The sequence below is a fragment of the Saimiri boliviensis genome, chromosome 7, assembly GCF_048565385.1.
Source record: "Saimiri boliviensis isolate mSaiBol1 chromosome 7, mSaiBol1.pri, whole genome shotgun sequence".
Taxonomy (NCBI): domain Eukaryota; kingdom Metazoa; phylum Chordata; class Mammalia; order Primates; family Cebidae; genus Saimiri; species Saimiri boliviensis.
Genome location: NC_133455.1, coordinates 25,556,726 through 25,572,980, shown reverse-complemented (window position 1 = coordinate 25,572,980; position 16,255 = coordinate 25,556,726). Strand labels below are relative to the sequence as shown.

At 48.7% G+C, this 16,255-nt stretch overlaps 1 protein-coding gene across 4 annotated transcripts in view; it reads left to right on the top strand.

Moving 5' to 3' along the window:
* ABTB3 (ankyrin repeat and BTB domain containing 3) overlaps positions 1-16,255 on the top strand; it is a 345,548-nt gene that overhangs the window by 324,626 nt on the left and 4,667 nt on the right. For all 4 annotated transcript variants that reach the window (XM_039472338.2, XM_039472337.2, XM_074402289.1 and 1 more), the window contains 4 exons: positions 286-388; positions 2,710-2,791; positions 10,641-10,709; positions 13,144-13,257. In XM_039472338.2, the coding sequence (XP_039328272.1) occupies positions 286-388; positions 2,710-2,791; positions 10,641-10,709; positions 13,144-13,257 (368 nt within the window). The remainder of the gene's footprint in view (positions 1-285; positions 389-2,709; positions 2,792-10,640; positions 10,710-13,143; positions 13,258-16,255) is intronic.

Genomic DNA, 16,255 nt, shown 5'->3' with positions numbered 1-16,255 from the left:
TGCCTTTCATACCTGGAAAGTTCACTCTAGTTATAGCTGAGTCTTCTCTGGAGAGATGCTACTTTTAATCACAAATAAGCTGTAAGGATTTCCTACGAAAAACTGAATTTCAGCGACTTGACTGTTCCTCTGATTAGTCCTGTCTGATGTTTGGTTGCTGTCTTGCCAATGAGTATTTTATCACCAAGATTTCCTTGCTTACTCTTATTCGCACTTTCTATGGGAGAAATCTAAACTTCATCCTTTTTTCCACTAAAGCTACTTTTTTTCCCTTTCCCAATCCAGATCCTCATTTTCTTAACAATAAAGAAATGTCTGATGTTACTTTTCTGGTAGAAGGAAGACCATTTTACGCTCACAAAGTGCTGTTATTTACAGCCTCTCCAAGGTATGTATCCGCGGTTTTGAAAGCAGCTGCATTATGACTTTGGCTGTTGCTAGTACTATTTTTCAAAGTTCAATTTTGGTGGTCCCTTCACTGGACTGACAGATCATCTTCCGTAAATCAAGAATTCAAGAGCTCAAGGCAGCCGCTAGCATAAACAACCTAGAAGAAGGCACCCCCCTCTTGTGAGCAAATAAAGTGGGCAGAGCTTTGAGAACAGAGCATGGGTTGGATTTTGGCCCCCCTGGCTAGGTGGCCTTGTGCAGTGAACAACCTGAGACCCCACACATGGCAGCCTTGAGAGGACCACTCTCCAAAGATCAGGGAACAGACTTTGGCATAAGCCACTGAAATATACAGGTTCTGACTTTACTTTTCCCTAACTGTGGAATTAACAGACAGTAGTGTCATGTAGCAATAGGAGGAACTGCTCACCCGCTCTGCTAGCTCTCCAGCTGTCCTTTCTTCTCCTTTTGATTTGAGTTGACATTGAGTTGACAATTTAGAAACACGTTATCCAGGGACCTGGATAGGGAGCAGTGCGGCTGGAGCAGAGGAGAGATTGATGCTGAAATGAGGAGGAGGCAGGAGAGAAAGATGCTGAAATAAAGAATACCAGAGTCCCCAGCTGGGGGGTGAGCAGGGGTACCTGAGTTGGATAAGAATACTGGGAACCCACAAATGGAACTGCCTTCCAGGAAGTTCACCAAGAATGTGTGTGACCACCAGCCTTCCCTGCATCTTTTTGTTGTTGTTGTCGAGATGGAGGCTTGCTCTGTCGCCCAGGCTGGAGTACAGTGCCACGATCTCGGCTCACTGCAACCCCCACTTCCCGGGTTCAAGTGATTCTCCTGCCTCAGCCTCCTGAGTAGCTGGGCCTACAGGCTTGTGCCATCACACCCAGCTAATTTTTTGTATTTTTAGTAGAGATGAGGTTTTACTGTGTTAGCCGGGATGGTCTCGATCTCCTGACCTCGTGATCTGCCCGCCTCAGCCTCCCAAAGTGCTGGGATTACAGGCGTGAGCCCCCGGGCCTACCCACTCCCTGCATTTCTGAAAGCATCCAGGAATCTCCAGTCCCCCTCCCGCAAAACCAAACACAAACCCCCATGTCTGCTTTGCCACCACAAGAAAAATGTTTTCCCTTGCACAGTTTTCAGTCATGACACTATAGACAAACCAGATCAATATTGTACCAATGTTCGATTCTTAGTTTTGACAAAGGCACTATGGCTGTGTAAGATGTTAACATTAGAGGAGGCTGGGTGAAGGGTAAACAGAAACTCTCTGTATTGTATTTGCAACTCTTCTGTAAATCTGTAATTTCGAAAATAAGTTTAAAAAACAGAGACACATATCAGCTTATTCTTAAACATATTTTCACTGTGTTCCATTAATAAGATCTCTACCCACAAAAGCTTTTCCGGTCACCAGTTTGAGAATGTGCTCATTCAAAGATCTCTACCCACAAAGTGCTTTTTGTTTAGTTAATGGGCAGGAAAGTGCATTGAAAACCCAAGACAGCGCTAGGCACGGTGGCTCACACCTATAATCCCCACACTTTGGGAGGCTGAGGTGGGTGGATCACCTGAGGTCAGGAGTTCAAGACCAGCCTGGCCGACATGGTGAAACCCCATCTCTACTGCAAGTACAGAAATCAGCACCTGTAATCCCTGCTACTGAGGAGGCTGAGGCAGAAGAATCACTTGAACCCTGGAGGTGGAGGTTGCAGTGAGCTGAGATTGTGCCACTGCACTTCAGCCTGGGTGACAAGAGTGAGACTCCATCTTAAAAAAAGAAAGAAAGAAACTCCAAGACAGAAAGTCACCACAAGGGAGATGATTAGGTAGTCAACAAACATTGATTACATACCTATGATATGTCAGGTTCCTACAGGGACAGGCTGTGGGGATGTAGCAGGAACCACTGAAGTCCCTGCCCTCAGGAAGCAAAGCATGCTCCATCACCAAGGGGAAGGAGTGAAGGCGTAGCCCTAGGCTCAGGAAAGATGCCAGGAAGATGTCGGCCATGTGACCGGCCCTGAAAGAGGAACGGGATTTACAGGCATTCATTCTTTTCCAGTTGCCAGTTTGAGAAAGAATGTTATAGTTCAAAACACTGGTTTTAACTTTAAAGTTTTAACTTCAAATTAGATTATGGTATAATAGGAGGGTTTAAATTAAGAAATGTACGGATATACCGCTGCTATATTTCCGAGTTGCAGGGGAAGAAACAAGATATTTCTATTGTCAGGAGAGCTGAGTTTTTTGCAAGCCATGGATTTTTGTGTGAGTCTTTATCTCTTTTTTTATGGCCTTGTTCAGGTTCAAAGCACTCCTCTCCAGCAAGCCGACAAATGACAGCACCTGCATAGAGATTGGTTATGTGAAATACTCCATCTTTCAGGTGAGCCCCTGGTGTGGCCTGGACTCTGTGCTGGTGGGCACAGGGCACAGGTGGTTGCCTCAGATCCTCAGCCTGAGGACTGGCCATTTGGAGAAGTCCTTGGAAGGAGCTGTCACAGCACCCTTTCAGTTTCCATCCATTCATCCCTGCAGCATTAACTGAGTGCCTGCTATGCCTGACACTGGGCTAAGGGCTGGGGACACAGGATAAAGGATGTCCTCTTGTGGGAACTCAGAGTCTGGCATGTGGGGGGCAGCGACTGAGCAGTTTGTCAATTACAGTATATGGTAGGGTGCACAAGAGGAATGAGCCAACGTGCTGCAGCAACTCAGACCAGGGAAAGTGAAGACGACCTCCTGGATGAGGTCTTACGAGCCAAAACATCCAAAGCTGAGAAGTTGGTGAGGCTCAGGAAGGTAAGGGCTCAAGAAAGTGGGTTAGAACATTCCAGACGAAGAGAACAGCGTGTGCGGAGTTCCAAAACTTTGGTTGAGCCCGGCGTCATCAGGAACCACTGTGCTTTTAGAGAATTGGTATCGTGTTAGCATTAGTCTAAACCTAACCCAAATAGGAAAGTAAGGCTTCTTTGTCAAAGGCTAGATGACATTACCATGTGTCCTCCTGTCTGGCAGGCGTTCATGCCGTGAACAATGGGTTTTGGTTTATGTGAGTTTTCTGAGGGGCACAGAAGCTTTTTTCTCTCTTCCACCTTCCTTCAATTATGCCCGATTCATAAATCCTGCTCTGCAATGATCTTCTTGCAGCTAATAGAAATTCACTCACTCCTCAGCTGGCTTTGCAGCTGTATTTCTACAGCTCCAAGACCCTCCAGGTGCCCGAAGGCTGTGTAGGCCCCTTGGCCCCATCAGGCTGTCTTCCCACCTTCCAGGGTTCATCAGACAGTGTGGGTGACCTGGGGTGGAGTTTACAGAATGCCAACAGGCACTTGTTTCTCCTCCAGTTCAGCTCAGGAAGGACAGCGCTGGAAAGAGGACCAGGTGGGTAGGACTCAGGCTGGCCATCGAGTTCTAAGGGGTTGAAGAAACAATATGGAGATATGTAAGCAGGAGGCAAGCCTGGCCAGGACCAGGGTCATGGGGAGCGGCCAGATCTGGGCTTTGAAGGACAGAGCTGCATTCCAGGAGTCCCTTGTTTAAAATCAATGCCTCTTGAATGACTCTGGACAAATTATCCAACTACTCTGAGGCTCAGTTTCCTCATCTGGTTGACAGGAGAGAAAATATTGCAGGGGGAGGAACAGCATAAGCAGAGGCACAGAAGTAGAAAGTCTTGGGGTGTTTCTGAGGGAAAGTGATGATTAATTCCTCCAGCTGGGCCTTAAGGCATATTGGAGGTTAAAAAGACATTGGGGGCCGGGCGCGGTGGCTCAAGCCTGTAATCCCAGCACTTTGCGAGGCCGAGGCGGGTGGATCACGAGGTCGAGAGATCGAGACCATCCCGGTCAACATAGTGAAACCCCCGTCTCTACTAAAAATACAGAAAATTAGCTGGGCATGGTGGCACGTGCCTGTAATCCCAGCTACTCAGGAGGCTGAGGCAGGAGAATTGCCTGAACCCGGGAGGCGGAGGTTGTGGTGAGCCGAGATCTCGCCATTGCACTCCAGCCTGGGTAACAAGAGCGAAACTCCGTCTCAAACAAAAAAAAAAAAAAAAAAAAAAAAAGACATTGGGGCCAGTGTGGGCCTTGAATGCAACCATGCCAGGTAAAGTTCTTCCCTCCACCAGTGACTCTGGTCCCCCGGGTCCTGCTGTTTAGGGAGCTGCCAGGAAGGCACCATGCCCATACCGCCACCATCCCCTAAAACCTGTTGAGGTACCTGAATTTCCACCATTAGAGATGCACTTCTTTGGTTATGATTAAAGCTTCAAAATAAGGAACCCTTCCTGAACAGCCATGGATAAGACACTCTGCTTCTCTGAGCCTCCGTTTCCTCATCTTTAACATGCTATTCTTTATCACCTCCACATCCCAGGTTCTTGCAGGAACTAAGTGGAACAACATGGAAAAACCTTCGACTTGTCATGTGCCGCATCATGGCAATTTCTAAGTGGGTTGTTACAGTTTTAAGGCATAACTGATAAACCGCTTCCCCACTAAGCACAAGACCCTCTAGAATAGGTTACTTTCAACTAGGGGTTGGAGAAAGGATGAAAGAGGTTTCCAGGCCAGGTGCGGCGGCTCATGCCTGTAAACCCAGCACTTCGGGAGGCCAGTATGGGCTGAGGTGGGAGGATCACTTAAGCCCAGAAGTTCAAGACAAGCCTGAACAACATGGTAAAACCCTGTCTCCACTAAAAATACAAAAATTGTCCAGGCATGGTCACACATACCTATACTCCCAGTTACTCGGGAGGTTGAGGCTGAAGGACCGCTGGAGCCTGAGAGGTCAAGCAAGGCGCAGTGAGCCATAATTGTGCGACTGCACGCTCAGCCTGAGCAACAGAACAAGACCCTACCTCAAAAAAATAAATAAATAAATAAAAGCTTCCAAACATAAGCCTGGGTGAGCTGTCCCCCTGAGGTTAGGGGAGTAGGGAGGAGGCTGGACCCCAAGGTGGGTCTGGGGAGTTGGCATACTCCAGACATCCAAGTGCCCATGTCCCCTCACCCTAGGCACTCCCCACCATTTTCTACTGCGAGCAAAGTGGTCACAGCTCTTTCCTGAATGGCAGCTGTTGGGTTGGAAAGCTGGGTTCATACAGCGTGGCTTTGCTTTGGAGGGAGATAAGGAATGTCTGTGGAGCCATGAGTATTGAGGCACTGATCTGTGCTTACACGTCTTATCTGGATTGTTATTCCCTTTTTTGTTTGTTTTTGAGAGAGAGAGAGGCTCTGGCTCTGATGCCCAGGCTGGTGTACCCTGGCATCGTTTTGGCTCATGGTAACCTCTACCTCCCGAGCTCTCATCCTCCCACCTCGGCCTCCTGAGTGGCCGAGACTACAGAAGTGCTGCATCACACCCAGCTAAGTTTTGTACTTTTTATAGAGATGGGGTTTTGCCGTGTTGCCCAGGCTGGTCTTGAACTCCTGAGCTCAACCAATTCACCCACCATGGTTGGCCTCCCAAAGTGCTGGGATTACAGGCATGAGTCACTGAGCCTGGCATTATCACCATTTTTATAGATGAAGAAACTGAGGCCTAGAGAACCTAAATGATATGCACAGAGTCTTAGTTCTAGTCAGTGATAGAGCCAGGATTTGAACTCAGTCTGCCTGGTAGCAAAGCTGGGGACACTGTTCTAGAAGACCCTTTCTACGTGGGAATGTGCCGAGAGCAGGAATAGGTCACATGTCTTGGGCACTATTCGAAAGGCTCGAAGCCAATGGTTCTGAACGTTAGCTGCACATTAGAATCACCTGGGACCTTTGACAATTCCCAATGCCCGGGCCATAAGTCAGACCAATTAAATCAGAATCTAGGGCTGGAGCCCAGGCATCAGCATTTTGAAGTCTCCCCCACCTCCTCCCATTATCCCAATGTGCAGCCAGGTTGGCGAACCTGTGCTCTCAGTTACGGCATTTCTTACACATTCACAGCTCTCAGAATACCTGGAGAAGGATGGGTGCTTGTTAAAACACAGAGGACGCATTAAAATGCAGATTCCTGGACCCCACCCCAGCGTTTGATTCTGCAGGTGTGAAAATTTACATTTAGTTCCAGGGGCACATGTGCAAGTTCGTTAGATAAATTGCATGGCGCAGGTGTTTGGTGTTCCGATTATTTTGTCACCCAGGGAATAAGCATAGCACCCTCCTCCCACCCTCTACCCTCAAGTAGGCCCCGGTGGCTACCGTTGCTTCTTTGCATCCATGTGTACTCTCATAAGTGAGAACCTGGGAGCAGTACATGGATGGAGCTGGATTACAGGAGTGAGAGGGATTGGTTCAGGTCTCCAGCTCCATTCATGTTGCCATAAAGGACATGATCTCATTCTTTATGACTGCATAGTATTCCATGGTATATATGTACCACGTCAGAACTCACATTTCTAACAAGAACCTGGGTGCTGCTGCTGCTGCTGCTGCCCTGGAGCTGTCTCTGCCCCTCACCTCATTTCATCCTTCCAGCTGCCCTGCGACGTCGCCATAATCCCCACCTTACAGACGAGGGCAGGTACTCAGAGAGGCGGAGTCAGTGGCCCAGATTCCCGCTGCTGCTCCTAGCAGAGCTGAGGTTTAAACCCAGGCCTGGCTGACTCCCAGACCCGTTCTCTTAACTTCCTCCCTTCTGTGGGCACCTGGGCCCGCCCTAAACTCACTCAGCCCTGAGGAAAGAATCTTCCGGCCCATTCGTTTGGAGCATGAGCTGGAAGCTGGAAAATGTGTGCCCCCACCCACCCAGTGCTCATGAAGCGGGTGCTTACAATGTGAAGCCTGGGAAGAAACCGGGGAGGTTCCCGTAATAAGAACTTGGCTCGTAATAGGCACTCAGTAAATGTTTGCCAAGCAGCCTCACGGAAGGAGACCTCCATGGGAAAGGGCAGTCCTGGAGGAATCCTGAGGCCTGTAATTGCTTTGGACTGGGGAAGGTTTCCTGGCCACATGAGCCTCATGTTACTGTAATGGGAAGGGAAGATTTAACAGGCCCTGGGGACGTTTCCACCTGCCCGCCCTTTTCCCCATAAATGAAGAAAAGCCTCATTTGTGGCTTGAAATAGTCCAAGGAGGGCTGAATGCGACCCAGCAGGAGACCCCAACGGGGCCGGCTGACTTTTCTCCCGGCTGACAGAGGAATTTAGTAAATGAGGCTGCCTCGGGTCTCCCCGGAGTCTGTTTCACATCACAGGCAGCAAGGGCCGGCCACAGCTGAGACTGCGCCTGGAGGCTGCGGGGGAGCCTCCTCCAGGCTGTGGGCGCCATTTGAATCCCTGCTTCATGGAGGTTGACGGCTGCCAAGAAAAACAACTCCACGAGCAGGCCCTTTGGCCTAATAAGTGTTCATTTCGCCCCCTTGCAGAAAGGCCTGTGCCGGCCCAATTTAAATTCCGTTAGCCCCAGGATCTCTGTCCGCCAAAGAGCAGCGTCCAAGTCCACAGCCCCACCTGGAATCTGAGACGACCTGCTAGGGAAATGCTTTGTAAATGTTCAGGGCAGTCATTATTACGGCTCGTATTGTTATTTGTGTAGCCTTTCTAAATGAAAACTGCTAGGAGAGTAAATTGATTTTAATAAGGCCAGATCCCAGCACTGGCTGACTTGGTGTTTTAAATGCTTATGACCCATCAGGGTGGGAGAGGGGAGGGTAAACAATGCTGTGTTATTTCACAAAGCCTCAGCCGCCGCCAAGCAGATGGTCCCAGGAGCCCAAAGTCGGTACATGGGAGACTCCAACACAGAGGCGAAGATTCGTGTTTACGGGTGGAGTGTGCACACTGCAGGCTGATTGCTGGGCGCCAGGCCCTGGGGCACAGCCATGGGCAAAACACGCTTGTGCCCTCAGACTCTAGTGAGAATCAGCACTGCAGTGGAGGATGACGGATTGCCTGAGGTGACCTGGGGCAGGGTGGAGAGCTGAGGAGGCGCCCCAGGGCAGACAGCCACTTCCTAGATGCAGAAGGAGCGGGCAGAGCGCAGTGGATAGAAGGGGAGGGCGTCCTAAGGAACGGTGTGGGCAAAAGCACGGGACTGGAAGACAGGTTGGGAGGTTCTGATGCAGGCAAGTGGTTGGAGCATAAAAGGCAGCTTTGGCCAGGCATGAGGGCTCACACCTGTAATCCCAGTGCTTTGAAGGCCAAGATAGGATGATTACTTGAGCTCAAGAGTTCAAGACCAGCCTGGGAAACATAGTGAAAACCTGTCCTACAAAAAATACAAATATTAACCAGGTATGGTGCCGCATACCTGTAGTCACAGCTACTCAGGAGGCTGAGGTGGAAGGATCGCTTGAGCCTGGGAGGCAGAGATTGCGGTAAGCTGTGATCGTACCACTGCATTTCAAGGGTGACAGTGAGACCCTGTCTCACATTCAAAATAAATGAAATATTAGCCAGGCACAGTGATGTGTGCCTGTAGTCCTAGCGATTAGGAGGCTGAGGTAAAGGGATTGCTTGAGCCCAGGAGTTTGAGGTTACAGTGAGCCATGACCACACCTCTGCACTCCAGCCTGAGTGACAGAATGAGACCCTTTCTAAAATAATAATGATAACTAAGAATTTCAATAAAGCTGTAAACAGCATTTTAAAAACAACTTAAACACACATGCAAAAAGCAGTTTGAGACCAGTTGCAAAGGCTTTCAAAGGCCTGGGTGAGACCGAGGCAGCATGTAGCGGAAACATGGGAAAAGATTTTTCAGCCTCAGAGAAAATTAGAGAGCTGACATTTGCAGAGCGCTTGCTGTGCGCCAGGTCCCTGCTAGGCCTGTTCTATGCAGTGACTCATTTAGTCTTCGTCACAATTCCACGAGGCAGGTAACACTGTCCTCACTCTACATGTGTGAAACTGAGACACACCGAGCCTAACATAACTCAGATCCCCCAGCTTTTCAGTAGCAGCACCAGATCAGAAACGGAGGCCACCAAACTGCAGGCTCATTGCACTTGGTCAGTGTCTCATAGTGGTCACAGACTCTCAGCGTGAAGGGACCATAGAGGACAGCCCAGTCCAGGCTCATTTTACAAGTACCCAAAAAAGGGAGGTAACCAGTCTGTAGATTTGGCCCGTACAGCTGCCCTAGAGCCAGAGAGGTAAAGTGAGTTTGTCAAGTATGCAGGTAGAGGACAATAGGGGCCAGGCGTGGTAGCTCATGCCTCTGATCCTAGCACTTTGGGAGACCAAGGCTGGCAGATTGCCTGAGGTCAGCAGTTTGAGACCAGCCCGGACAACACAGTGAAACCCTGCCTCTACTAAAATACAAAAAACTAGCCAGGCATGGCGGTGTGCGCCCGTAGTCCCAGTTACTCGGGGGGCTGAGGCTGGAGAATCACTTGAACCCAGGAGGCGGAGGTTGCAGTGAGTTGTGATTGCACCACTGCACTCCAGCCTGGGGGACAGAGTGAGACTCTGTCTTTTAAAAAAAAGAAGACAATGGGAAGTAGAGGAGACTGGGCCAAACTGGAGACCGTACACACCACCTAAAAAATGAACACCCAGTTGTCGTAGGTAAGGTAAGATAGCAAAGTCAGATACATCCCTAGGCCCCATTCCATTCAAGGGATACCAGTTTGCAAAGCTCTGGAAACTTGGCCTGCCATTTGGGCATCATGAGTCACATGAATAAAGAACAGCCTGGCCTGGACCATTTATATCATCGGTGATCCACAGAAAGCCCGGATCCCTCCTGGCCTCATCCTGGAGCATGTCGCATTGTAATAAGGAGCAGGTGGCCCTGTGGCATCCCAGAGTCACCCTCTGGGACTTCAGCAGGAGGCTTTGAGTCAAACTGGGCCATGTTGGCAGGGGGAATGACCCTCTGGTGCAGGTTATTTAAGCCAGGCCATGTGTGCAGCAGTTCCGGGCAGCACGACTGGGGTGGGAAGTGGGAGAAGACCCCATGATTATCATGCAGAGATGGAAAAGCTGACATGAGGAGCAGCAGCTTAGGGCTGTTTAGTTTGGTCTTGAGGGTGGGCATGGAACTGGGGGTGGGAAGCCATCTGGGGCCAAGTTTCCACATGGTATCAGAACAAACTATCTGATGGATGAAACTGTTCAAAATGGACAGTCTTCTCTCCTTGAAGTAGCGAGCTTTCGGTCACTGGCAACTTGGAAATGGGCAGCGTTTTGGAACGGATGTCCTAGGAACTAGCCTGAGTTGGGACATCCACTGAAGGGCTTTAAGATGATGCATCTTTGCCATTAACACTCTTCTCTGTGTGTTTTCTTCCAGCTGGTTATGCAATATCTCTACTACGGCGGCCCAGAGTCACTGCTCATTAAAAACAATGAGATCATGGAGGTAAGGGGTTCCTCATGGTATTGGCTGTCACAGGTCCCGTTGGGTGGCACCTCTGTAAACTCGGGTCGCCAGCATGCGTGGCAGTGTCAGGAAGGACCTGTGTTGGGTTTTCATTTGGATGAAGGCTTGGGGCTCTTGTTCCTTCATGATGCCTTCATCCTCCCAGACAGGAAGGGATTCTCATCAGAGAAGCTGGCTTTCAGTATCCACTGAGTGAAACCCAGTTTTAACTGGCATTGGTGGCAGGGGGGCAGGGAAGGGAAGGAATTTGAAAAGTCTGAGGCTAGCTCTAGCTCTGGGCACAGCTGAGGCTCTAATAGTGACATCATCAGGAAATATCCTAGATGATGTCTTCTCCCTTGTTATTTATAAAAGAATTAGATCCCCTAAAAACATCCCTCAAATCACAACACTGTCCATCATTCTTCCAAGACGCAGAAGCTGAGGGCAGATGACAGTCTCTGCCGGGCTTTCCTCAGACTGAGCATCCCACCGTCACGCAGCCCACACCTGCTTCCTTCACTCTCCCCCTCCCCCGGTCTAACTCTTGCAATTTGGCCGGTTCTAGCCCTGCCTGTCTAACTCTTGCAATTTGGCCGGTTCTAGCGCTGCCTGTCCAGGAGCCCTGCTTCTGCCCCCGTTTTGTCCAAAGCCAAGGTTTCCCCCTGTTCTTTGCCAGAAGTGGAACTTGTTCATTTTCCTAATCGAAACTGGAAGCTTTGAAACAGAAGCCAAAAATCACCCCCAATTAATCCTCAGCAAAAGAGCCAGGATTGCGGTCAGTTGTCTGACATCCAGGGTGCCTGGCTGACTAGAGATGTCAGGACACAATCAACTGTTGAAGAGGAGACCCCACACGGTGGTTAAAACACGGGGGCTGGGCCAGACTGGTTTAAATCCAGCCTCTGCCGCTTCTGAGCTGTGTGACTGTGGACAAGTTATGTAACCGCTCATCCTCAGCTTCCTCGCCCATAAAACAGGATAACTATCTACCTCATTGGGTGTTTTAGATGATCTTAAAAAATTGTTCAGGTGCTTAGAACAGTGCCTGGCACATAGTGATTGCCATTAGGATGTGTATTCACTGTATGGCCCGTTTATCCTTTTCTTCTTACTCTGTGAAACCATCCATGGTCACTCTACCTCCACCTCCACAACACACACACACACACACACACACACACACACACAGAGACACGGTTACTCTCTTGTCTCCCTGGACTACTACTCTGACCATTTTAGTCTCAAGGATGTAGGCTCTTTCGTAAACAAAAATGCACTGGTGTTTATAACTTTTTTTTTTTTTGAGACAAAGTCTCACTCTGTCCCCCCAGGCTGGAATGCAGTGGCACCATCTCTGCTTACTGCAACCTCTGCCTCCCTGGTTCAAGCGATTCTCCTGCCTCAGCCTCCTGAGTAGCTGGGATTACAGGTGCCCGCCACCATGCCCAGCTAATTTTTTGTATTTTTAGTAGAGATGGGGTTTCACCATGTTGGCCAGACTGATCTCAAACTCATGACCTCAGCCTCCCAAAGTGTTAGGATGGCAGGCATGAGCCACTGCACCCTCCTGCTTACAACTAACTGATCACAACCAGTTATGGATTTCTTTGTTCCTTCTCCACTCTCACTGTTTCATTTCTCTAGCCTTAACAAAACTAAAAATAATTTTAACTAAAAATTTTCAAAATGTACGTTTAAATCATTTCAATCATACAGAAGAGCTTTGAATACAAAGCAGCTGCCTGGGCCCACCCTGCCTCCCTCCAGTCCCTGTCCCCAAAAGCAGTCATCGGAACTATTGCTCTTGGCTCTTCCTTCCCCTCCCGGAAGCAGGAAGCCGGAAGCCGGAAGCCGGTGGTTCCGTCAACACACATCTGTTGAGCATCTCCCAGGTGGCACTGTGCTTGGGACTAGGGTACAGCAGTGATGAAAACCGACAAAGAGCCCTGCCCTCCTAGGCTCTAGCGAGGGAGGCAGACACGATGTCACATCTGGGGTGCTGTGACTGTGAGGAGTGAGACAGGGCATGGAGGACAGACGGGATGGAGGGAGGCTCCCCTGAGGAGGTGACACCTGAGTGGAGACCCGGACAACAGAGGGAGTGAGCCACCTTGATTTCCACCTTGCTGATAATAGCCTGATTTTCACCCTTATTCTGGACATAACAGTTTGGGGCATTTGGGTTTGATGTCCTGCTGTAATGGTTGTGAATTGGGTACGCTTGCCCCTCCCCTCCCCCATCTTCACCGACGGTGGAGTCCTATCTTGGTCCTCTTCCTGTAGTGTTACCTTTATGCATTATTTCCCTCCCCCTCCCCGTGACGCTGCTGTGGAAGATGAGGATGAAGGCTGTCTCACCACTGTAGTTCTTTGCTGTTGCCTCCTTCCAGCCATCTCCCAGCCTCTAACAGACTCTTTCCGTGGTTTTTAGCTTCTGTCTGCCGCGAAGTTTTTCCAGCTGGAGGCTTTGCAGCGACACTGTGAGATTATCTGCGCGAAAAGCATCAATACCGACAACTGTGTGGATATTTACAACCATGCCAAGGTAATCAATCTCATTCTCGTGTAGTGCATGCACAGGAGCGCTGAAGCTGGGGAGGCCTTTCCTTGGCAAACACAGAGGCAGGGCAGAGACCAAGTGCTGGGCCAGTTCTCTCAGTGCTAAGCCGCTGGCCTCTTTCAAAGTCTGCTTCCTGCTCTAGAAAAGATGCCTTCCACCTCCTCTGCAGAACAAAGAAGGTAGGACCACAGAAGTTTCAAAGGCAGAGTTCTCAAACAGTGCTTCTCAAACTCTCATGCACATACGACTCATGTCGCAGACTCGGATTCCACAGGCTGGGATGGGCCCCGTTTGGCTTTTCTAACAAGCTCCCAGGTGATGTCTCTGCTGCAGTCTAAGCGACAGTTTCTAAGGTTCCAGAACAGTGGGTCTCCAATCCAGCAGTGTCAGGGAACTTGTCAGAAAGGTACATTTTCAGGCGGTACTTCAGATCTACTGAATCAGAACCTTGAGTGGGGACCCAGCCACCTGTGACTTTGCATGCCCTCCAGCTGATTTTAATGCATGCTCAGAAGTCAGAACACCCTTGCAGAATTGTTCTCAATGTCTGCTGCATGTTAGAATCCCCTAGGGACTCACTTATTAAACTCCCTCTGCCTGGAACCTATCACAGGCTAATTAAATCAGCCTCCAGGAGTGGAACCTGGGAAAAGACAGCTTTCAAAGCTTCCCAGGTGATCCTCCGATGTGGCCAAGGTTGAGAACAGGCGATAAGCACTGCTGAAGCCTTTGGCGTCTGCTTATTTATCAGGTGGACCCAACACCTGGCTAATAATTAGAATCACCTGGGGGAGCGTTTTGACTGCCAGTGTAGTCCCCCCGCCCTCAGCAGTATCCCCTGAGAGGGCCCAGAAGTCTGTATTTTTAACAAGCTGCTAGAGTGACATCAGCCCTCAGACCACTCTTCACTCCAGTTTTCAGGAACCTCTGATTTCATCCAATTCATTTCATCAGTGGGAAGACTGGACCCCGGAAAAGTAAAATACCTTGTCCAGGCACCATTGCATCTTGTTCCACGTGCTGAGCACAGGGGGTTAACAGTTCCAGGAAGAAACAATAAAACCAGTTAAGATGAGGAGTTAATTGGTTTTTATCTTTTCTTTTTTGAGATGGAGTTTCACTCTTGTTGCCCAGGCTTAAGTGCAGTGGTGCAATCTAGGCTCACTGCAACCTCTGCCTCCCAGGTTCAAGCAATTCTCCTGCCTCAGCCTCCTGAGTAGCTGGGATTAACAGGCGCCCACCACCACACCCGGCTAATTATTTTTTTTATTTTTAGTAGAGACGGGTTTTCACCACATTGGCCAAGCTGATCTGAACTCCTGACCTCAGGTGATTCACCCACCTCAGCCTCCCAAAGTGCTGGGATTACAGGTGTGAGCCACCGTGCCCTGCCAGAATGAGGAGTTGGTTTATTTTTATTTTATTTTATTTTTTAGTAGTTTTAAAATGTCCTCTTTTGTATAACTGGAACCCAGTCCGCATGATTCTGTATCACACAAGCTCTGGACAGTGGCACTGCACATGAATGACGCTGCTATTGCTTGTGAAAAATCAGACTGCATGTGAGATGCTGCTTCCTTGTCTTAAGACAGCGTTCAGTGAGCCCTTTTAATGTGCAGCCACCTGTGGTAACAACTTTGTGGCATTGTCTTTTTTAATCTTCACGACAACCCTTTTAGGTAAATACTATCACTAATCGCATGTCATCATAAGGAGACTGAAGCACAGAGAGGTGAAGTAACTTGCTTAAGGTCACACAGCTAGGAATGAGATTTTTTTTATTATGGTAAAATGTATGTGACATAGAATTTGCCACTTTAACCATTTTTAAGTGTACAGTTCAGTGGCATTAAGTGCATTCAAATTGTGTTACAACCAAAACTACTATCCATAGAATTTTTTCGTCTTTCTAAACTGAAACTTTACCCTTTAAACACTAAATCCTCATTCCTCCCCTCCCCCAGGCCCTGCTATTCACCATTCTACTTCCTGTCTCTATGAATTTGACTACTCAAGGGATGTTATGTAGGTGGAATCATATAATCTTTGTCTCTTTGTGACTGACTTATTTCACTTGCCGTAATGTCCGCAAGCTTCATCCATATTGTAGCATGCATCAGAATTTCCTCTTTAAGGCTGAATAATATTCTATTGTATGTACATGCCAGATTTTGTTTATTCACTCATTTATCAGTAGACACTTCGGTTGCCTCCACTTTTTGGTTATTGTGAATAACGTTGCCGTGACCATGGGTATATAAATAACTGTTCAAATCCCTGCTTTTTTTTTTTTTTTTTTTTTTTTTGAGACAGTCTTGCTCTGTCACATAGGCTGGAGTGCAGTGACATGATCTCGGCTCACTGTAACCTTTGCCTCCCAGGTTCAAGTGATTCTCCTGCCTCAGCCTCCTGAGTTGCTGGGACCACAGGCACATGCCACCACACCTGGCTAACTTTTGTATTTTTAGTAGAGACAGACTCTCGCCATGTTGGCCAGGCTGGTCTTGAACTCCTGACCTCAGGTGATCCACCAGCCTCGGCCTCCCAAAGTGTTGAGATTACAGATGTGAGCCACCATGCCTGGCCTGAAATTCCTGCTTTCGGTTATTTGGGGTATAGTCTCGGAAGTGTAGTACTGAGATTTTTCAACTCAGGTTTCTCTCACTCCAAAGCACAGGTTCTTAACCCTGTGTTTACTGTCCAGCTTAATAAATGTTGGAAATATTTTCAGTGATCCCTGATTCTGAAGATTTTTTGATTGGCTATCAGTAAATCAAAAAGTATAGTCAGTCTATGTTGTACACACATAAACACACATACACTTGGTGTTCTAGTTAAATGCAGATTATACCAAAATCTGGTTTCTCAGGACACAGGCGTCTTTTTTTTTCAATCTCAAACTGATGACTTTGCAGAAGAGAGCTTGTGCGCATGTGTGTGCGCGCGCGCTCGCTTGCTTGCTTGCTTGCACGCTCTCTCTCTC